This window comes from Diabrotica undecimpunctata, chromosome 7, assembly GCF_040954645.1.
Source record: "Diabrotica undecimpunctata isolate CICGRU chromosome 7, icDiaUnde3, whole genome shotgun sequence".
NCBI lineage: Eukaryota > Metazoa > Arthropoda > Insecta > Coleoptera > Chrysomelidae > Diabrotica > Diabrotica undecimpunctata.
Genome location: NC_092809.1, coordinates 97,102,262 through 97,127,352, shown reverse-complemented (window position 1 = coordinate 97,127,352; position 25,091 = coordinate 97,102,262). Strand labels below are relative to the sequence as shown.

The 25,091-nt window shown below is 30.8% G+C and overlaps 1 protein-coding gene across 2 annotated transcripts; it reads right to left on the bottom strand.

Annotated features, from left to right (window-relative positions):
• Positions 1–468: 468 nt before the first annotated feature.
• LOC140446882 (alpha-tocopherol transfer protein-like) lies at positions 469–12,072 on the bottom strand. 2 transcript variants are annotated; one of them, XM_072539460.1, is made up of 6 exons: positions 11,880–12,072; positions 9,039–9,198; positions 8,320–8,572; positions 3,224–3,334; positions 3,052–3,154; positions 469–657 (listed from the first exon to the last, which is right to left on the bottom strand). In XM_072539460.1, the coding sequence occupies exons 1-6, from the start codon at positions 12,016–12,018 to the stop codon at positions 509–511; spliced, it is 915 nt and encodes a 304-aa protein (XP_072395561.1). In that variant the 5' UTR covers positions 12,019–12,072; the 3' UTR covers positions 469–508. The 2 variants fall into 2 exon arrangements, with proteins under 2 accessions (XP_072395561.1, XP_072395562.1); XM_072539461.1 differs by lacking the exon at positions 11,880–12,072 and adding an exon at positions 9,250–9,580.
• Positions 12,073–25,091: the final 13,019 nt, after the last annotated feature.

Here is a 25,091-nt window from a genome sequence, read left to right as displayed (position 1 = left end):
TATTCCGGAAACTTAATGTTGATGATATGAGGTAGTTTAGTTTCTTGTAATGGTAATGCTGTGACATTTATTTCATATATGTTTATAAGTTCGTCCAGCATGTTTGCGTTTGTTCTTATACCGCTTGAGTTTCAGGAGCCTATCTTAAGGTGTATCCTAGGTTTGTATATTGGTTCAGTGCTATTTTTAGAGTTTTGATCGCCTCATTTACTATTTTTGTGACTAGCTCTTCTACCATAATGGCCAGCCTTTTTTGCTGTTTTTTTTTAAGACTATTATAGTCGAATCTGTTGCTGTCTTTTGTGTTTTTGTGTGGCTTTGGTAATTTGGTGATTAATTTGTTCTTAAACTATTAATCTCAGTTAGACGTATTGATACTTATTGTAAACTTGATACCTAAAAAAGTTTATTCAAAAAATAACTTACTAATTTAAGATACATTTAATGAAATTAACAGTATGACTTGTTTAAAAATACGAACTTAACACTAAAAGATAAAAAAAACTATTTATTCAGTCTCAGTTTTCATGTAGTTTCCATAATATCCCAAAATATCACAATTCTTTCCGTACGGTACTCTTAGTGAGTCGTCAACTTTAATATTTTCAAGGTTCTCAAATCTGTTTCCATATTCATTAAGTTTATGTAACCATTCCCCTAAAAAAAATTAAAATTTTAATATTTTTAGAATTCATATTCAAAACATTTCGAAAACATATTCATTTTCGTGTATATGTATATGCATGTACAGAAATATAACAAAGAGTAAAAGGAAAAAGAAGAAAGGATGGTTGAACAGAATGTGAAAAAGAAATAGAGTTAAAGCGAATATATATATACAAAAGATGTTGCAACCAAAAAATGATAATTATAAAGAAAGATATAATGGGCAAAGGAAATTAGTAAAAAATTTTGGTATTTGGCAAAGGAAGGATATAAAATATGTTTACAAAGATGTTAAAGAAATAAGCAGAGGTTACAATTCAAAAATGACATACATTAAAGACAAAGAAGGTAATCTGATACTAATGATCTGAAACAATATTTCGAAGAAAACCTGAACGGTGAAATAGAGGAGGAAAACGACAATGAACAAAAATCAATACCAATGGATAGAATAGATATTACAATACCAACTGAGGATGAGGTTGAGGAAGTTTTAACTACGATGAAAAACAATAAAAGCACGGGAGAAAACGGGATAGCAGCAGAAAACTTAAAATATAGAGGAGACTACCTGAGAAAAAATCTACAAACTAATATGTCATATCTGGGAAGAGGAAATAATACCTAAAGACTGGTGAAAGTTTTTAATATACCCAATAATTAAGAAGGAAGACCTGTCACGTTGTGATAATTATAGAGGAATAGCATTCCTGGACGTCACATACAAAGTACTGGCAACCATACTAAAAATAAAAATAGAAGTTTACACAGAAAATCTATTGGTCGACTATCAAGGTGGTTTTAGAAAAAATCCATCAACTAGTGACCATTTATTTATGCTGAAACAAGTTCTTTCTGGTGCATATGAATACGACACACCGACTTACTTTCTCTTTGTGGATTTTAAGGGTGCTTATGACAATGTAGGTAGATCAAAATTGATGAAGGCACTACAAAAGTTCAAAATTTCATCTAAGATAATCAGACTGGTATATATGACGCTTCAGAACACTACAAGGGTAGTTAAGATTAATGTAAAGAAGAGCCAATACTTTAGAGTTCAGCAAGGTGTAAGACAAGGAAATCCTTTATCCACCACGCTGTTTAATTTGGCCCTTGAAAAGATAATAAAAGACAGCAAAATAAATAGAGCGGGAACAATATTTAATATGAGTCACCACTGTCTAACCAATGCTGATGATGTTGTACTTTTGGCTAGGGGTAGAAAAGAATTAGAAAAATAGCTAAGAATATTCTAGAGGCCGCAGGAAATATGGTATTACAGATAAATATAAATAAAACAAAATAAATGGAGCTAAAGAATAAACAAAAGAAAAGCAGAAAACTAAATATGGAAATTGCATATAGAGAGAGAAATTCTGGAAATTGAAGAGGTGGAGGATGACATGTATCTGGGAGTTCTTGTGACAAATAAATGTGAAAAAAAAAAGGAAATAGATCTACGAATAGCAAAAGGAAACAGGTATGCAGGCAGTTTGCAAAGAATAATAAAATCGAAAGAGGTATCGAGAAATACAAAAATAAGGCTGTATAAAACTATTGTGTGGCCTACTCTAACTTATAGGTGCGAGACGTGAGTGATAACAAAGATACTACAACAGAAAATTGAAGTAAGGAAACGAAGATTATTAAGAAACATTTTTGGAGGAAAGTTGACAGAAATAAGATGGGAGCAAAGAACAAATGCTGAAGTTTATGAAATGTTCGGCGAAGGGAGAATAAGCGATTTTGTCAAAGTTAGAAGATTGCAGTGGCTAGGTCATCATCTTGAATGTAAGACAGTAGAGGGCTAAAAAAATAGTATGGAGAACACCTGAAGATAAGAGGGAAAGATTCAGACCGAGGAGAAGATGGAGGGAAGCAGTTGCAGAAGATCTAGAAAAGAAGATAGAAAATTGGAGAAAAGAAGCTTTTATATATATATATATATATATATATATATATATATATATATATATATATATTCATTTTATTGTAATTACATACTAACCACAATTTAATGCGTTGAAATGCGTTTATTTTCACGTTTTTTTTTCACTTCCGAAATCGATCTCAAAATAAAATACCAGGTAACCAAAATCCCTGTAGTAAAGCATAACCTTAACCAGTTGACCATATTTTAGACGTAACTTTTTAAAAAAAAATTATATGGCAGTGTGAAAAGACTTACGAAGCCGAGCGACCCTTTCAAAATTTACAATTTCCACAAGACCAAAAAGGACCAAACAAAACTGCATTACATTTTATTTGAAAGTTACTTCATCGAAGCCGTGAATAAAATATTATTTATATTTTGTACAGATTTTTTTTTCTACCACCATCATACAAGAGATCTTATACTTGTGCCATAAAATCAATACTTACTATTAAGTTCTTTTAAACATTTTTCATCGCCGCCATAATCTTTTGGTAATATTTCCCTTGGAATGACTTTATAAACTTCTTCTAAAGAATTATGGACAAAAATCTGCAATTATTATAATAAATAAAAAAATAAAAATAATAATAATAAGCATATAAGTTAAAAGTCATGTACCTTTTCACGTAAATCCTTGTTCAAAAATGTTCTACAGAGATAAATTAACTTTTCCGCATATTTGGGCACATTAAAATAGTGAATTTCTTTTAATTGTTTATTCCACAGCTCCTTAAATAAAAACAAAAAATAAGATATACATATTTAACTACATGCATACATGCATACATGCAGACTATGTTTTGTTGTTGGTTTATAATTTTATCAATAATCAAAACACTGCAAGGTAACAAAAAGAATAGAAATTAGTTTATATTTTTTGCATAACAACTTCTTCCATTTCTTTATCAACGACCATAAGATAATCCCCCATTCGCCACATTCGCCACAAACGCATTAACTTCTGTGAAGTCGTTTTCTGCATTTGCTAGGTATATTATCTTTGTTATTGTTCACGAATATGTCACTGATTTAAACCACCGGACTATTATCAATAGTAGCGGAAATTTCTTTAATATAGTCTTAAACATTTTGCCTACCTCGTCAGTCGCAACGATATTTTTATTACTTTCAATCGCTTGGGCATTTTTACAGGAAAAAATTCCGGCTTATTTGAATCTACTTAAAGTTTTGTACAGCAGCACTTTTTTCATAAGTAGTGCGAACTAACATTGCAATATCGATTTGGGTTACTCTTCTTCCGGGATAATTCTTCTAAAAAGTGGCCAGTAATGGCTAAGAGGCAGCATTAAATAAAAGATTAACTGAAACATCTTATGGTTGAAGCTTCAGGCTTGTATGCGGTAGAACTTTGACCATGTTTTCATGATTTGTCATATCTAAATGTTAACAATAAATCACTGGGGTCGGATCAAATAACATCGAAGATACTAAAGTTAGAAGGACACTTCTTCTTAATCTTTATAAGCAAATCTGCTTGTTCAGTGGCGGATTAATATGTCTATGGAAGGTTGTCACTCCATCTTTTGCGCGGTCGGCCAATACTTCTTTTAAATAGATTGGTGACTTATCTCTTGCTATTTTGACTACACGGGTCTCCTCCATTCTGCTTGTGTAGTATTCCATTATTGTTTTCTATTTTGTGTCCGTTCATTGATACAGACTGTAACTGTACGTTACATTTTCTTCTAATGTTTTCACTTCTCTTTCGATCTCTCAGCGTATTTCCTATAATTCTTCTCAGTACCCTTATCTCTGCAGTTTCCAGTAGCCTTTGCGTTGTGGCTGTGTCGGGTCTTCTTTCTAAGCCATATGTCAATATTGATCTTACACTGGCTTTATAAGGTCTTGACTTCATCTCAGTGTTAATGTGTCTGTTTCGCCATATAGTGTTATTAAGGCATCCTGCAAGTCTATTTTCTTTTTGCACTTGATCTCTCACTTCTTTGTTCAGGTCTCCATAGCTGGACAGTGTAATTCCTAGGTATTTTATTTCCAATACTTGTTCAATGCTGATGCCATCAATTTCTATTTTACATCTGGTTGGTTTTTTGCTGACTACTATTGTTTTCTGAGATGAGATTGTCATATTAAATTCATGTTAAATCTCTGGACCAGTCTTTACAGACTATCTTTATCTTCGGCTATCAATATTGCGTCGTCTGCGTAACAGAGTATTTTTATTTCTTTTTTTGAAATTCTACATCCTCTTCCTTTGTTAACGCTTTTGATAATTGCATCCATGATCAAATTGAAGAGCATGGAGCTCAATGAATCCCCTTGTCTTATTCCGCTGCCTATTTCTATAGGTTCTGTAAGTTGTTTATCTATTCTGGCTTCCATTTTGTTATTTTGGTAGGTGTTTTTGATGGTTTTTATAATATTTAGAGGAACTTCTCTATTATACAAAAGATGGATTACATCTTTGAGTATTATTCTGTCAAACGCTTTCTTTAGGTCAATCAAACAGTCAAAAAGACGTGTTAATAAAAACAATACATGACTGATAACGAAGATATTGTTAAATAAGCAGTTACTAGCGGAGTAGAGTAGCGGTATTGTTGTACCATTGCATATAAAAGGGACCAGTTGGAATGTGGAAAATACCGTGAAAGCACGCTGTTAAACGTGATCTAAACCGTGAATTATTAACACAAAGAAAATGAAAGAATTGAATAAACTTTTGTCTTAAACAATGAAAGAATTTAATATACCACCACAACTAATGTGCATGCAAGTAAAAACGCAAAAATATGGCAGCCCCAAAATCTAACAATAGAAGAATAATGCATTGAGAGTGTAAAAAACTTAGTGACATAGTTATGCCTGATAACAACATTGCAGATTTCAGTGAAAATAAAGAGGTTAATATTCATTGCCAAAAAATGTTCTTAGATAACTAAGATCAGTTAACATCAAAACAAAAAAAATCTCAAATGTCAAAATCATTAATAAGACTAGTACTCAGATATGGTTCAAAAATTTGGACACTCTCTAAAATAGAAAAGATTACTTAGAAATAAAAATCTTGCGACACATACACAAAGGCACAAAATTAAACGGAATTTCTCGGGAAGAGATAACTGTTAAGTATACAAAATATACCAGGATCCGGATATCATCTCCTCCTCCTCATTCCTTGAGCCCTTGTCAGGACGTGGTGACACTGTATACTCTCCGGAAGATAATCAGGTGGTTTTCCTTGTCTGCCTGATCGCAGTGTTACGTCCGGTTGAATCATTATGTGATATTCGCCCGTGAGTGTCTGTTATCAACCCATTAGCAGAACTCATTCCACTGCAGTCCTGATACAGTAATGACATAGCTGATGTCCTATGCCATGCAGTTGGTCTACGGGTACTTATTTGGTAAGACCTTATTCACACCTATCCTACATATAGAATAGAATAGAAATATGCTTTATTGTCACTGAAAATTGTACAATTTTATGGACAAAGCTTATAAAAAGTCAAAAAAATTACAATAACAATTAAAATTGAGTAAAATTACATAAATCGTCAATATCACAGAATCACAAAATAAAAGATAATAAAATATACAATCCATTGCAAAATTTACTAAATTAGAAATTGCATAATAAACCCTTACAAACTAATGTTGCTGAATGTGATACCCAAATATATATAAAAAATACTTTAGTTGCTTGTAATTAAACGCACTGTAATTTCTTAGTTATTCGCTAAGAAACTCTTTCACCGTATAATATGGTCTTTCAGATAGATAGGCTTTTGTCAATTTACGGAACTTAAGGAAAGAAGTTGTAGATTTAAGTTGCAAAGGGAGATGGTTGCACAATTTTTTTGCTGAATATAATATAGATTTCTTTACTAACTCAGCAGACGGCATCGGTAAACCCACATCAGAGCTTGAATTTCTAGTGGAGTAGTCATGATTAGGCCTTGCTGAAAAAACAGGTAGGTGTTTACGAATATATAAAGAGGGAAGAGTTAAAATCCCGTGATTTTTGAAGTAGCTTCTACAATGTGTTATTCTACTGAGGCCAAAAAGATACCGTATTGCTCTTTTTTGGCAGGTTTGGCAACTGTACTATAACCCCAAAAAGGAAGACCATATGGAAGATAAGACACGAACAAAAATAAACACGTCGATATAACGGGACCATTTAAGGTTGCTGTCTATAAAAATACCAAGAAATTTTACAGAATCAACGATACTGATCTGGCTGCTAATAAGAAGCAAGGGTTGAAGGGCTCCTTTATAGGATAATGCTACTGTCTTATCCACGTTAAAAGAGAGTAAATTAGAGTCGAACCAGGTTTTTATTTTAAGTAGATCAGAAGTTCTAATTGCATGAAGAGTTGCAATATTAGAGTTCCACCAGGTAATACTGGTATCATCAACAAAAGAAAAAATTTTCCATCGATTTTTAAGTTATTGATGTCATTTATAAAGATAAGGAAAAGTAGAGGACCCAGTACTGAACCTTATGGTACTCCACATAAAATGTTCTTGTGACTAGAGTTAATATCATTTGCTTTAACTAGTTGTTTCATATTCCTCAAGTAAGATTTAAACCAATTCAAAGAAATACCTCGAATTCCGTAGAAATTTAGTTTTTCGGAGGAAATTCGGAGGACGGAAGACAGAAGATGGTTGGGAGAGAAGAACCAACAATGTATTAATGGCTTTATACAAAAAACCTACCATTCCTAAGTTCGTCAAATCACAAAGAATCAGATGGTTGGGACATATGGAAAGAATGGTAGTAAACAGAATGCCTAAACTAGTAATAACCAGAAAACTAATCGGCCCCAAAAGAAAAGGTAGATCCAGAGGTGGATTAGTAAAGTGGAGGAAGACCTTAAACACGTGAAGGTAAGGGACTGGAAAAGAAAAGCACAAAATAGAAGGGAATGGAGAAATATTGTCTACCAGTTCCTTCAGAGCAGTTAAGAATGTTGTATATACTTATTTAAGTTAAAGTTTTGTTTAAAATAATTTTAATTAGTTAATATTAGGATTATGTTTTAAAAAAATGCCCTAGGCCTTAACGGCCTGTTGTACGTAAAAAATAAAATAAATCAAGATTATTATTTATTACATTTATTAGATAAAAAGCCGAACTGACTTTGTGATATAATATTGGTTTCAACGAGAAAGGACTTAAGTCGGGTTTTTATAAGTATCTCAATAATTTTGGATAGGACCGTTAGTAAGGCAATAGGTCTATAGTTGCAGTCATTAGATTTTTCACCACCCTTATGAAGAGGAATAATAATGGCTGTCTTTAGGTACACTGGCACACTTTTTCAAAGGAATCGTTAATTAGTGAGACCAGGACTTCCAACACATTTTTGTTGGATGAATACGTTGGATGGGACATGTGGAAAGAATGAAAGAAGGCGAAATACCAAACAAAACAAACAAACAAGTGCCAGTAGAAAAGGAACTAGAGGAAGAACTAATCTGAGACACCGTGAACAAAGCGAAAATGAAGACTCAAAAGCGATTGTTGAGCCAGTGGTGGATGACAAAATAAAATAAATAAACATTTAGGTAATATGTAAAAATAATATAGTCAAATGTTGAAGCAGATGGAGAAAATTTGTGAAAAATACTAATACAAAGAAAACGAAAAGTTTTCATATTTTAAAATTTTAAAAATAAAACAGCATGTTATGCATTGAAATTACCAAGTCAGCATTTATACTTACTTCAAACATGAAGGCCATTTTTCTAAAATCAATTTGTGTGAATTTAGGGATATAAGAAAGTTTTATACCTTCAAAATCCGCAATAAACTTATCCGTTACTGCTAAATCTTCACGCAAGCGTACTTCATTCATATTAATAAAAGCTGCTGCTATTATTTTATTTAGGTTAAACAGTTCAGAGTCTCTGGGATAAAACTTGACAAAAAAGACTCGTTCAAGATTATTTGTAAGAGTAGGCAATGGACATAATGTGCTGAAACGATAACAAAATATAAATACTTGAAACTAAAATGCACGTATTTTAGTTAACTATGTAATCTAATCTATAGAAACAGTACAATTCGTCAAACATTCTGTTTATGAATCGGTGTCATTATGATCTTAGAACGTTATTTCTGCATATTCTCAGCTTCATCAGAGATCCGGGAAAGATACAAATTCATATTCATACACAGACGGTCAACGAATGTCACTGCTTGTGTCGTACAAGTCGTGGAAGCTACAAGAGGTCCACCTATTGTGGTGACGATGAACAAAACACGATTTCACAAAATCGGTTTCTATCCTTTTGAGCTATTCGAAGAATGTAAAATTTTCACTTTAGCAAAAGCTTTGCTATAGCTATGATGAATTGGAAGGCCATATTTATGGCGCAACAGTACAATTCGCCGCAAAATGCAATTGTTAATGCATGTATTAGGTATTTGAAGAAAACTTACCATAGATCATAAGTTGCAGTCATGTGGCATGATCTGGGATTCGTTTGTTTGAAATATTCTGGCATAACTGTTCTAATAGCGTAATACATATCCAAACACTGCTTCGTCCTTTCTATGCTGAACTGACATATCGTCAGGAAATATTCGATCATAGAATCAACTGAAAAATTATATTAAGTAATAGTATATAATATGTATCATTATGTCTTACATAATATAGTATAGTATATAGTAAATAAAAAAAATATGTATACACAGACTGTTCAGAAATTTTCTTCGCTTAAACTCATGTTGGGTTTATCCACAAAAAACATTTAAACTGTAAGGTTTAGAAACATTGTTATATTATAAGTAATAATTTGGATAAACTGTTTTAACTTTAAGTTTATGCGCGTCGTGTACGAATGTTGGCGTTAACTTTAGGTGCCATGTTGTTGTATGTTTTTAGTTTTCATTAAACTCATCTAAAAACGTTTGTAATTTTATTTGTATATTAAATTAAAATCCTAATACTTTTTATGTTAAGTGATAAGCGGCTTCTTTGGGAGGAATATTAAACGTTTTTATCCGTAACTCTTTGTTATTAAAATGTCATCATTTTGACATAAAATTATTATTTGACATATTAGTTGACATAATAGTAGCTGATTATTATTAAATGTAAAATATACGTTGACATCATGACGCCTTAACACAAGCAAAACCTGTTAGTAAAACCTGTCTCTTTCACGTGTCGAGTCGAGTTGTGGAAGATACTCTAAATGTAACTCTAAGTGACACATCTATCAAACACAACAACAACCCCAAATATCTGCGTCACACTTGATAAAAAACTAACATTTAAAAGTCATTTTACAAACGCAGTTGGTAAACTGAGAACAAGAAACAATATATCAAATCTTGGTGGAACAACTTGCAGTTGGGAAAAGATGGAAATTCATTTTATGTAACAATAAAACACTGAAAATTTTTGTTTTCAACACTTCCACAAAATTTATTTTAAATTATTAGATATCACTACAGCTATTTCGGCCAGAATGCCTTTCTCAAGTGATATATTTTTGGTATGTGTTTACATTTTATAGTCTTTAACTGAATAAGTTGAGGAAGGGAGAACTGTTTTGTCCAAATTGGTCATTCAGAATTATGTCAAAAAAGTCAAAAAATAACTTCGAGATAGAACTAAATATCATTAAACAAATAGCAGTAAACAATGGGTACAACGAACACACAATAAATAAAATTTTAAATCAAAAACTACACAAGAAAACCCTAAAATTAGTATTTTCAGAACCAAAGAAAAAACCTAGTGCCTTCTGCTCGATTACATATACAGGCAAGATATCAACAAAAATAGCCAAACACATAAAAAAGCAAGGAATAACATCAGGAACAAACAACAACTTAGGCAAATAGATTAAGAACAACAAGAGACAAAAGAAAAAGCAATTACACAGCGGTGTATACAAACTTAAATGTGGCAACTGGCCAAAAACTTACATCGGTCAAGCTAGTAGAACATTTATCAAACGTATAGCAGAACATAAAAGGGCTTTCAATAATAGAAAAACACACTTTAAATACGCACTTCACCTTCTTGACTATAATCATTATTTTAATGACGAATTTCAAATTCTTTACATTCATTATAAAAGCTTTAAGCTATGACCAACTTGAGACAAACAGTTCTGGCCTCCTCAACTTATTCGGTTAAAGACTATAACATGTAAACACATACCAAAAATAGATCACTTGAAAAAGGCATTCTGACCAAAATAGCTGTACCTAGTGAAATTTTATGAAAGTGATGAAAACAAAAGTTTTCAGTGTTTTATTGTTTAATGAGTGAAGTTTTGAAAAAATACGCAAAATTTCCGATTTCCAACAGTCACTCACAATATCAAGCCTAAAGGTGAATAACCAAATAATTATATCACCAACACGCATTGCCAACATATTACCACAAAATTATACAAAAATATCCTCCAAGGAAAGCTATGACACCGTTTTTCTCCAAAATAAAATACAATCCGAAAATTGCAGTATACTTTCATATGAAATTAGCGCAAAAATTCTATATCTTATATATATATATATATATATATATATATATATATATATATATATATATATATATTATATATATATATATATATATATATATATATATATATATATATATATATATTTATAATATTATATATTCTATATTTATAAGTCCTGGACCAGCTGGTATACCATCAATTTGTCTGAAACAACTTCCGTGAAGGTATTGCTACGGATATTTAATGTTATATTGCCGCACAATTAGGAATAAAGCTATTAATTTTCAATTTCTTAAACCTCAAAGTCCCCGAGTTCTACAGACCCATAATTACTAGAAAAAATTATCAATGTAAGGCTCATCTGGACACTTGAAAGTTCAAATCTACTCATAAATGAAGAAAATGGTTTTATATAAAATCCATCAGGCATAAATACTATATTAGATTTAGAAAGTTATATTCAGGAAGCTCTACTAATGCGACAAGATTGTATAGAAATATTTTTCGATTTAAAGAAAGTATTAACACGTGCTGGAGGTACAATATTTAGATAAAACTGCACTTATGGATTATCAGAGGAAGCTGTCTAAAATTTATTAAAATATTTTTACGCAAAAACATTTTTGGAAAGCGTGATTTATGCCAAAACAAACTAAAATTAACCTCTTGTTGCAGTTTTAACTCCCTAAAAGTTTGTAGTTTTATTTTATGAAAACAGAATTTATACATTCATATTAGTGTTTAAAGCAAACGGTAATATCAATAATACAACACAAAAATAATGGTGGTTACTCACATGGTGTTTCTGGTAAATGTTTTTGGGTTTCCAACCAGTTCCTTATAACATTTACTTCTTTTTCAACAGTTTTTTCATTTTTGCCAAAATATTTCCACACTAACTGACGATCGGTTTTATAGAATGGCTGAGATGACATGTTATTTTTTAAAATTAGTAAAACAATGACCAGGGTATCAAAATCAAGTTTAAAATCTCAAGTGACTATTTTTAAACATTTAAAAGCTTTTATATTGATCTACTTATGTTATACTTTTTAAACAAAATGTTTGTTAGTTTTCAAAATGCTAAATCATCTGCTTGAATCATACCTCTATAGTTTACAGTGTTGTGCAATCTTCTATTTACTTGATTTACCACAGTCTATCTCTGAAAAAATAATCGATTTTTAGGTAAAATGCAGGTTGTTGAAGGTTTTAGAAAAAAATGGATTAAATAAAAGTTGTATAGGTATCTTCAACAGTTTTTTAATTTGCAAGTTTCTAAATTAAAATATATAAACAATTGACTAAGATAATGCCTTACGAGTTTTTGTTATTTAGCAAAGCATAGATAACTGCTATTATATTAGTTTCTTGCGTTGTACTACCATGAATTGTATATATCTGTTAAAATTGTTTGCTGCAACTTTTAAACGTCCCATCTACGACGAAGTCTGAGTATGCGGCTAAAGCTTTCTTGCCGATGGAAGTTGGAAACATAAACAATCTTTTTCCCTCTTGTTGAAATGTAAAAAACTGGTCCCGTCATCTAGCTTCAACATTACTTCTGCGAGAATTATTTTTGTAGCACTAATTTGACTGAAGACAGTGTAGGCATTTCAGTTACAAACTCGTAACTACTATTACATAGTGGTCCAATTTCTTCACTATAAGTTTTTTATGTTGATTCATCCTCTTTTCTCAACCGTTTCTTGACAGAAACAAAATGCTTTTTTCTCGATATCCATCGAGAATTGCAGAAGGGTTTCTTTTTGTTGTTTCTATAATCTCGAGTTTAGACATATTACTTGTTAAAATTAAAATAACACACTAAAAAATGATTTCTATAGAAGTAGACAAATAGAATATTCGAAGATATGAGAGTTGTCTGTTATATGTGTTTGTTATTGCCAATGGTAATTATATCCACTGGAGCAACCAATCACAACACAGGATGAAAGTAATTACCACTTTCGAATATTCCTTACTTTCTTGTCTCGTAATAAACATTCTTCTGTATCCAAGAAACCGAAATTTCTCCGAACTATTACGAACTATTACGAGTACATATTGGTTCTCTCGAAATTCATGCAACTGGATATCAGCTCTACAGTATGTATTTATTTAATATTTAGTTAACTGTGAAATTCGTGAATATTTTTTAAAATTTCAGGAAATTATTATGCTCGATATGTAACTAAAAAAATAGGATATTGCAAAATTGGACCGACAATGTTTGTTAGATAACTTACGAAAGGATTTTCATTCATTCTCACGATTTTTTTACTTCTTTTATGGTTATTTACCGATCATTGCAGTAGAAAACATTGTATGGAAATGCCTCTATTTCTTTACCATTTATTTACCTGAATATGTAATCTTTCATCTTGTCCGTAGGTGCCCCCAAATTTGTCTTGTCCGCAAATGCTTTATCCTCAAGTGCCCCCTATTCTAGTGAAGTGAGCTAAATCTCAGCTAGATCGACCAGATATATTGTAAATTATTAAATTTGTTTATTCCGGAGAGCGATTATTTAAATAACTGTACTTGCCCAAACAATGACTCTAAAGGTGTTTAGCTGGTCGCAATCGATTCTTTGAGGCTTCAATTAAGATATATTAAAAAATTTTATCAAAATTGTCACTGAAAAAATCTTTTAACAAAGGGCTAACTTTTTAGCTCATAAACATTTATAGTATATTTGTTATTTTTTTATGTCATGTGTTTGTAAGTAGGCTCACTAAAAAGACGGTGAAAATATAATCTTTAAAAAAAAGGACTTTCTATAACTAATAGAAACCTAGATAGCATTTTTTTTTAAATCATATTTCCATTGTTTATTAACATTAAGAGCCGAAAATTGAACAGACTCTAAGTGAAGATCTACTTTTTATAATCAAATTTATAGATGATGTATACAGAAAAATAATCTAATTCACTTCGAAAGAGCAAATATAGAGACTGAAGCCCTGCAGGAAGTTAGTATAAGTGTTAAAACAAAAAAAAAATATGATGTGATAATAGCAACTGCATATTTTCCACCAAAACATAATCTAAAAAAAGAAAGCTCAAAATTCAGCTTGTTTGTGTGATTTTTAAAGGTCAAATCTCTAAATATCCAACGAATTAATATTACATGTCATTATGTAAAAAACAAAGTTGTTAAAATTTCTAAATTACTGCAAAAATAATGCTTTTTGCAATTATCTTGCTTAATGCTTTGTGCATTTTAATTTAAAAACTCACAAATTTAATAACTTCTTACGATCTATAGCTTTTATTTGAACTATTTTTCCCTAAAATGTATATATAAGAAACGTTTTATAATCAAAAAATGATTTTTTCACTTTTTATGATTGTTTAAAAAAAACAAAGCAAAGTCAGCTGTACGTCTTTAAGGATTTGTCATTAGCTATCCCTCATATACCTTTTAGAACTTTCAAAAACCTGTATAGGATTTTTTCGACATTTCAGATTTTTTATAAGATTTTTAGGAATGCTTCGAAAGATAGAAAATGATATAGTGTGTAAAGTCATGGTAGTCAAACATACCGTATATATTGTTTGTAGCATAAAAGCTTTTGCTTTTGTATTTCATTTTTTCATACCGTTTTATTAACAACATAAATAGTTTGGCAGAATGTAAAGAGTTGATTTTCAGATGTGAAAAAGTAGTCTTAAATAGTTAAATACATAAACATCTTGTTTTGGAGGCTTTAATATGGGCATAATATTTGTGTAAGTGTTATGTTTTGCGTATAGAATTACCAGTTCAATCATAGTTTTCTAGCAGATATGGTTGACAGAAAGTAGGGAAGAATATTTTGACCATAATAATTATTTTTAACAGTTGTTTGGATTTCTTTTCAAAGTAAGTAATAAAGAAATAAAAAGATTTATATAAATGTTCTGAAAACCGTTATTACGCTGTATTATAATACAACACAATAACAACAGTAATTATTTTATTTTAACAATAATAAAGATTTTTCTTATTATTTACATTCAATCAGTAATACCAATAATTGTGCTTTTAGTGGCAGATTTTCCAGAAAAATTAATTGATTTGGTCTTGTTCACAAATGTTTGTTACATGGTTTGATATATTAACCTATTATATTTGCATATTTTTATAATATATAAATCGTTAATAAACTTCTAGCTATCATTATGTCGATAACATCCGTTGACATTTGAATTAAGATTCTTATTTTTTTTTTTTTAACCACTCCTAAATTTTGATATACGCCTTTCATTTAAATGACTATTTTTTTATTCCACACTAGTTTATTCCGGTTGCATGTTTATAAACAACTCTGCAGACTTTTTAATTTCAATAAAAAAAGAACAACCCGTATTTTACACTAAGTAAAGGGTTCACGTTTAGAACAGATATGAGGATCATATATAGATTTGATAAATGTTACACTTAGTGAATTTATAGAATAATTACAAGGGTAGATACGGCATCTACATGTGTAGATATACTGCGATTATATAAAATTATTCTTGAGCATCTATATCTGACTAGTTTTTTTATTATTCTTTTTATATGACATTTGGCAATACTTGCGGGTATCTGGTAAAAATAGTGAAATTGGGTAAAGCTATCTATTGGGACTTACTGCGCTACTCAGTTTTTAATATCCTCCATGGAGAGAGCACTGTAAGAGATTTATCATTATTGCATCAGAGCCACAAATATAATAGCATATAGCATATTTAACAGTGTGTTTAGGGATATCACAAGGAAATAGCATTTGTATGTTTTAACCATTATATTAACCATGAAACAGACATATTAACATATATAGAACAAAAAAGACTAAAGTGGTATGGACATGTAAGAAGAACTAGCGACAGCAGATGGATAAACAGAATAACCGAATGGAGCCCCATAGGAAGGAGGAAAAGAGGACGACCCCGAAAATCGCGGAGAAACTAAGTAGACGACGCCATGAGTAAGAGAGGCCTAAACGATGGAGAATGGAACAACAGAGAGAGATGGAAACGGTTGAGCGAGGGAAGAATACTGTAGGATCCCTGAATATATATAGAAATCGACATGTTACGGTGGCATATTATACAGTTTAAATTATTACATCACAGACATTATTATGGAGAGTATCTAATAATATAAAGTCTATATTTTGTTTTAGTTTATTAAAACAGTTAAAATGTTTTTTTTTTATTTTAAAAAACACCTAGCAGGTGATTTGCAGGCCACACTGCTAGACAAGACGACTAACGTTAGAACGCTACAATACAACATTGGAGACCCTACAAAGGCCCTAGACAACCAAGAGAAAGACCACAGATGAAATAGGTAGATGACGACAAAAAAAATAGCCGGAACAAATTGGATCTCTGTTGCTCAGAAAAGAGATCGATGGAGGGAGTTGGAAGAGGCCTTTTTCGAAAAATAGATGATATAAGACTAAGATAAAGAAGTGGTACTTTAAATATTTACAACTATTCAGAAAAATTAGGCTAACGAGTAAATTTTCTCTGTTAAAAATCTTAATACTAATATTTGTTGAGTTCTTCCCAATTGTATTCCTCCTTTCAGCCTGAAGACGCACATTCTGCTTGTAAACCTAAAATATTTACAACAGTTGTATACCAACTCAAAACGTTTAATTTTTCTGAGTCTTCTTACTATTCCATGTTGATCCAGGAGTCGAATGGCCTTCACATTCACTTAGTTACGACGTCTGTTTTTATCATTTGGGTCTCTGTGTATGTCGTTTTATTAAAAATATGACTATAAATGACCATACCTTCGAGATGGTCAAAGATATTAGATATCATCTAGGAGCAACAATCACCAACAACAAAATAGAATAGAACATGGACACTAACAAAAGAAATGAAAGTTTGATTTATAATTCCTTTATAAAAGGTATATAAATAATAAGACCCTTTCGGGCTACATCACAGAACGTTTTCGGACTAAAAAATCCATCATCGGTATATTACAAGCTGTACATGACTTAAACCACTAAATATTTTGATAAAAACCCTTAAAATGGTACAAAATTTATTATGTGTTACATTTTTTTTAAAAACATGGTGTGATGTTAAAGCTTTTAACAGATACCCTACATGGCAACGTAAGACTCCCAATGGGGGTTGCTGCTAACCCTGAGATAATGTCTCTGAATGGTTTCTAGATGCCATATTATATTAAGATCATTAACTTCCTATACCGATCTTAAATAAACTCTATCCAAAAATTATGTTATATATGGATTATGTTATATGCGGATATAGATATCCGCATTTAATGAGACAACACTGAAGATGAGGTGACACTGAAGAGTCTTAATGATATCTGGATTGCCATCTTCGCGTTAAATCAGATACGTATAGTAAAAACAAAATGGGTCCTAATATTGATCCTTGAGGTACACCACTGGCTACTGCACGTGGAACACTGCAGTCATTTTCCACTTTTACCGAAAAAGTTCATAAAGAGAGGAAGTTTTCTATGTTGTCTAATGTTGTAGCTTTAGCATTTTTTTTATAGGTACCTTATTAAATACGCGGGAAAAATCTATATAAATAATTTTAATCGGTTCATATCGATCCAAAAATAAAGTCCATTCATTGAGAGCGAGAAGGAGGTTACTAGTTACAGAACGATTCGGCAGAAATCCTTAATCAGAGACTGGAATAACATTGTGCTCTTACCAAAAGGATATTTATTTATTAGCTATTAATTTTCCATTATTTTAACTAATGTTGGTAGAACTGTTACCGGTTGATAATTAGTCGAAAGAAGTTTATTTTCAGTAGGAATATCCCTAGGACATTTTGATAACAGACGAGATAATTTCATGACAATCAAAAGCTCGTTCCTTGGTAACAGCACGAAGCCGAAGGCTGAGTTCTGTTACCAAGCAACAAGCTTGAGAAATTTGTCATGAAATTATGAGGCATTCATCAATGTCCGAGGGATATTCGGCGGATAATTTTTCGAAAAAAAAAATCATAACTCAACATAACGAAACATTTATTTATTAAAAGTACAGTTAGTGAAAGTACAATTATTAAAATTTAAGTTAACATTAGATTCGTTGCTGTTCTCTACTATAGAAGATCTATTATTAAGATTATAATATTTATAATCTTGTTGTGGTGTTCTTGATCGAGATTCAAGTATGGTTTTATAGAATTCTGATTGCCATGACCAGTAATTTTTAGCAATTGTTGTTCTTCTACACCACTTTTTGCTAATTCGCTAACAGCAGTTGATCTATTCGAGTGATTTGTTATCTTTTTCTCCTTTACATTCAAGTCAATTGCTTCAGCAGAAGATTTAGTCCATCCATTCATTGTATTTCTTCCAACAGGTACATTATCGTACCATTTGTCAGTTTCATTTTTCCAGTGTCGATTTGGTTTTAAGAACAGTCGTGGTGAGGTAATATTGTCGCCTCGTTTTGATATCAGTTTATGAAAAAGACGTACAGGGCATCTTTGTCTCTCACTATTGATAACCAACCATTTACTACTTGCACAGCTTTTAGAACCACCATGGCACGTTTTACCGAATACCGGATTGTATTCAATGCGATTTGTTGGAGTATCATCGTTATTTTTTTCGATTTGAAAAAAATCCACCAGACAAGCAACTGCCTCTCCTCCTCGCCACGCTAATTCTACAGCAGCAATATGGTAAAATTTACGCATAAGACCTTCAGGGGTATCTTCATCCCAAAGCAATATTATTTTGTTAATTTCAGACCAATTTAACGAAACTGAACTGGCCTTACGTTTACATGGATCTGCTTGTAGTTTCTTACTGATTTCATCGCGGGCATCTCGGGCTGGTTTAAACACTATATTGTTAAAGGGGTCAATCATAATATTATAGTCATTATAGTACTTTTCTTGCAATAGTTTGCACGAAACGTTCCACATTGTCTTCACCGTTGCCTCTTTGAATTCGTCCCCGTTTTTCTTTCTCATATTGACGGCCCAATCTTTTAGTATCAACGCCAATTCTTCTAAGCTTCTATGTTCATTCAACTCATATTCTCGTCCGCAGCAAAATTCCATGAATATTCCCCAAATATATTTGTGACTGTAGGTTGTATTTCTGGGAATGTTTTCTTTGATTAGCGCATTTATACTTTGAACATTCTCATTGCCGAAACGTGACATTTTGAAATTTATTTGGATGAAGTTGTTAAACTCGATCGTGTTGTTATAGGGATTGAAAATTGCACTGAATGCAATTATCAGTCTAATGTTGACATGATTGGGTGAAATTGTTCCACATGACACAAAATGACGAAATTTGAATGGTTGTTAGAACAGTCGAAAAATTATCATTTTTATATGTCGGTGCTACGATACAAGAGTTTGTATCGTAGCGATAGAAGAGTACATGAAATTGGGATTGAATTTGTTTGCAAAGATTTGGCCAGTAAAGATGCTATTGGAGACGCTAAGCTATCTGCACAATTAGTTTTTAAAGAACCTAATACATCATTAACGAATTCAATAGGGATCAGTTGTTGATAAACTTTCCATATTCTGTCAGTAGAAAGCACATCTGAAAACGTAGTATCCTTCTCAACTCTAAATGTACAGGAAAATGTTTCGGCAAATAATTCACAAAGCTTTTCCTTTCAACATATTTTACCAATGTATTCTAATAACGGTATACCAGTTTTAGTACAGAATTTGATCTCGCGTATTTGTAAAACACTTTGGGACCTCTGGAACTGACTCTGTTTTCATAGTTACTTCTCGACAATCTTAATTCTTTTTTCAGTATATTACCTTAAGGACATGTGCCTATTCTTTTATATGTATTATCTTTATATTTATTTCAAAAATCATTACATCCATAATCCAAATCCGGACAAATTACTTTGCTATTTATGTTCCTTTTAAAAAAAAAATTTTATAATTTTTTTTAAAATTGTCCCTTTCTTGATTAATTTAATGAACTTTAAATCTTGAACTTCTTCTTTTTTCACTATTGGTTGTAGTTGGTATTATGTTATTAAAAAATTTACACTATATTGTTAATGTCTAAAATAATTTTTATTAAAACTCTCAACATTTTGATTGTAAAAAGCGCTTAATAATTATTTAAAATTACTATTTATTTTTTATTAAAAACTAATTTATTGATAATAAATTAATAAAGTGACCATGAACTTTATTTTTCATTTTTAAGATGCGTTTCATATTCGAGATCCGTTTTACATATTTTTCGAATATACTTATGATTATATTATATTATGTTTGTTTCACTTTAGTTTATTAAACCCGATGATAAACAGGAACCAGATTTTTCCTTTTTTTATATTTGAAATAGGACTACTTTTTAATGAATAATTAACATGCAGGATTATATTAATAAAATTTTAATAGGTTTGATTTTTAAATAATCCATTATATTTATTTGCCTTAAAAAAGCCAATGATTTATACTTCCCGTGGCTTCTTCTGTGTTTATTATTGACATTCACGTTTGTTGTAATATGTATATTTACCGGCACTGTTTTCAGTGTCGCGATAAGAATTAGTACAGTCACTTCACCAACCCCACTCAAAACTGTCTAGTAAACTTAATAATATTTTTTTTGTTACGTCGGGCCAGGGCGGATCTGTTTTAAATTGAATGTGAGAAGTAGCATTCGGATTTTTGCAGAAAAAGTTGTGTGATGACTTCACTAATAATAATAATCAAAACTAATCAGATAGGTACTATAGAGAAACGATTACCTAAGACAATTTGGATTGAATAACACAATCATTTTTAAATTTTGTTTATTTTATTGCCAGACCAGACGATTTTGAGATGTTTATAAAAATCATTTCTTTACTATATTCGTTTTATAGTAATCATACCCAAATTAGTATATTTTTTTTATTTCAGAACAATATTCAATTATTTAGTCTGTCAATAGAAAGAGTGCTATAGAGCGTTCCACTTTAAGAAAATAACATTGCGGAGATAGGGCCATATATTTCTCATGGACGATAGAAGCGAGGTGATGCCAGGACGAACACAAACACGATTCACGGTTGTATTATTTCTATTTTCGTTTCCATAGACATGAATTACAATTAATGTTTTTTAACGTAATTGATCAAAAGTGCCCATTCGAAACAAGAAATGAAAAGTAGGGAAAATGATTTTAATTAAATAAATAGTATTTAGAAAAGATAATTTTATTTATAGGTCATGAATTATGGAAATTAGTATTGATTTCCATGATTCAGGTATATGAATCCATATTGATGGCATGATTCATGGTAATATTGGTTAGCCAAATCATGCATTTTGCCGGCTATTAAAGATAAGCAATTAAACGGACCGCTTTGTGTAGCGCAGTTGTCCAGCTATCCGTTGGAATGCATATATGTAATTACTAATTGCAACTTAAAATAATACGGTGTGCGTATGTCAGCGATTTTTGTGGTTCTCTGACTACATAATGATAATAGGCTTTGTAGTGCTTTAGTAGTTATACTGATTTTACAATTAAATGTTAATTCGAAATGGAAATTAAAAAACTAAACCAAGGACATTAATTAGACATCCGTGCAAAACAAATTGTTTTAAATGTATTTAATTATCATCTAAATTTAAGAAGTGGTTAAAGTGTTAGAAGTTTAACCGATAAAGTAAGTTGTGTGACGGGAGTTAGTTTTAGTACTAAAATACGCAACTTCTAAAATACGCAAACAAGCTGCGGAAGAAGGACTAGGGCCCATAAAAAAAACAAAACGTACCAAAAGTAGAGTGAATAGCAGAAAGTTCACTTACAATGCAATACTTCATACGCAGCTACGTGCCATCGTGCATAGTTTTTTCTTTAAAAATTTACTGCCGACATTGAACAAAGTTTTTGCACTGGTTAAAAAAGACAAAGATTGAGCAAACATGTCACGCACAACAATATGAATTGAATACTCCATGAAATGAACTTTGTTTTTGCAAACGAGGAGTAAAGTCAATAATGATTGAACGGCTTGATATTCTAAAATGGAGGCATCAGTATTTGGGTGAGATAAAAAAATTTCGTTCTCAAGGATACACCGTCGTTTTTTTTGGACGAAACTTGGGTGAATATTGGACATAGTGTTTCCAAAGAATGAAAGGACTTCTCAGTGACTTTACCCAGGGATGCGTTTGTTAAGGGGTTGTCAACAGGTCTTTAACAGCCGACACAACAAGGCCCCCGATTTGTTATAGTGCATAAAGGTAGCGAATTGGGCTTTGTAGAAGGTGCTGCTTTTTGATTTTTAGGTACAAACAAGTAAGCGGACTATCATATTTGAACAATGATTTAACAAAAAGCTAATTCCTAATATTTCAGAGCAAACTCTTATGGTGATGGACAACACTTCGTACCATTCGAGGAGAGAAGAAGTGATTTCGACACAAGCCTTCAATAAAGATCAAATTAAGACATGGTTGCTGGAGAATAATATCTTTTTTGAAGAAGATTATTTAAAATCAGAGCTCATGGAAGTCGTTAATACATATATAAAGAAAAATACATAAAATATAAAATCGACGAGATGTGCAAAGAGAAAAGACCATTCTGAGAGTACCTCCATACCATTGTGAGTTAAATCAAATTGAAATGGAAAATTGAAATTGTATGGAGTCAAGTCAAAAGACATATTGCCTCACACAACACCGCCACCAGAGTTTAAGACCGCCGCACCGCTATGGAACAATTAATAAGAAATGCATTTGGTGTAGTAACAGTGGAAAACTAGAAAAACTATTGTAAACTTGCTATTAAGGAAGAGCAAAAATATGATGATAGAGAAGAATACCGATAATAGAGAAGATGAGGATAATGTTAATATGCAGTGAGTAAATTATGTGATAGTGTGTAAATCGGCGGACACAAAGTGCCAAATCAGAAAAGTCTGTAAATAATAGTCCAGCAAAAGTGAAAATTAGGTAATAATGCGAAAAATTTCATATAATATATATATATATATATATATATATATATATATATATATATATATATATATATATATATATATATATATGTATAAATATATATATATATATATATATAAATATATATATATATATATATGTATAAATATATATATATATATATAAATATATATATATATATATATACATATATATATATATATATATATATATATAAATATATATATATATACATATATATATATATATATATATATATATATATATATATATGTATATGTGTATATTGTATAAATGAATGGACACTAAATAGAAAAAAGAATGAAATAACCACATAAGCAGAATGGGAGAGAACTTGTGGTCATGGTCAAAATAGCAAGAGATAAATCATTAATCGGTAGAAGAAGTATTGACCGACCGCGAAAACGGTGACAACCTTCCATAGAGGTATCAATCCGCCAATGAACAAGCAGGATTGCTTATAAAGAGGAAGAAAAATAAGAAGATAAAATATAACTTTGATATGCCGAAATTTATTGGGACAGCCTGTATATTTCAAAATAATTTTAAAATGTAGCTTTTATCAACTTACAAACTAATAATTTAAAATTTTTTAAATTTTTTTACTCTTTCGCTGTAATCTTCCATTTCGTTAGTGGTGATTCACCCTGTATACAAGGAAAAAATTTTATGTATGTAATTGTTGTTATTACTTATATAAAAATAGAATTAAAGCTGCACTTGTTTTTTTTTTAGTTACATCTTATCCAAAGCGTTAATAAATATGTAATGTTAAACAATAGTAAAATTTAACTATTTTTATTAAATCTGTAATAATTACATACCTATATCTGTCAATTAAAGAAACAAGTATTTATAATGTATTATTTTGTATTCAACTATATATATATATATATATATATATATATATATATATATATATATATATATATATATATATATCCTTTATTAGTGAAATTAATTAACTTCAACTACAAAGTGCTGAATACGGCTCTGATTAGAATAAGTCAGACATCGACAGTCTAATAGCAACACGTGCTTAAGCGTTTTGGCAACACTGATCTCCATAAGCGCAGTGTTATTTTCTTAACTTGAAACAAAGTATATAAGCTGCGGATTCTTGTTTGGTTTGTATATACATAATGTAAAACATGTCAACACGTCTTTATTTTGAAGAAGTTATACATCGAGTCATTCATGACATAAATCATATTTTTACAAATACAATACTTATTGTATTTTGTTATAATTATTCTACATATGTCGTTTACGGCAGTGAAAAGAACGAATCGCAATTATCGAGATTCAAAGTTTATGTCTGACAAAAATGTAATTCTCTTAAGTATCAAATAACCGAGAAGTCTATTTAATAACAGAATTAATCAAAGTCCTAACATTATGACGAAATGTGTTTACACAGGAGATAAATCAACAGCTGAATCAGCAGATTGCCACAACTACACAACGAACCAAATACTGTCATTGTATAAGCGTCAATAAAAAACTAAAAATTCCGTCAAAGGAAGAACTGGAATACAAAGTAAACGTGTAACTTGCATGGTATGGAACAGGAATGAAAATACAGCCCATCAAAATGAAAAAAATTTGGTGCTTCAGAAATATTTTAAATATTTTTGGTGCTTCGATTTTAAAAGTGACTTTTTTATAGTAGTTTCTTTTTTAATCGATGGTATAATTTTAACTAAAAGATTTTAGCTCAAAAAGATATACACAAAGGCACAAAGAAATTACCAGATGGACTTACAGTAAATATGCTAGATCATTATATTAGATAGACTTAGACTTAACACACCAAGCCAATATAATAAACGTTCGCACCAGAAGAGGAGATCTGAGGTTCTGATCACTACTGGATCGAAAGTAGGGTAAAGGACTAAATTTTAAATGTTGAAAAAAGGAAATAGTTTAGAAACATGAACGATACAATGTAGAAGGACTTAAAAATACAAATAATAATAAGAAATATAAACATCAAACTAGAAAACAGACTTAAACATGAAAACATAAATGAAGAATA

What these genes read in the sequence shown, in the direction of transcription:
- LOC140446882 (XM_072539460.1), bottom strand. Translation starts at nt 12,018, where the DNA reads ATGTCATCTCAGCCATTCTATAAAACCGATCGTCAGTTAGTGTGGAAA. An exon ending in ACATTTACCAGAAACACCAT is followed by an intron (nt 9,199 to 11,879) that starts GTGAGTAACCAC and finishes ATAATTTTTCAG; the next exon opens with TTGATTCTATGATCGAATAT. An exon ending in AAATGGCCTTCATGTTTGAA is followed by an intron (nt 3,335 to 8,319) that starts GTAAGTATAAAT and finishes TTTTTATTTAAG; the next exon opens with GAGCTGTGGAATAAACAATT.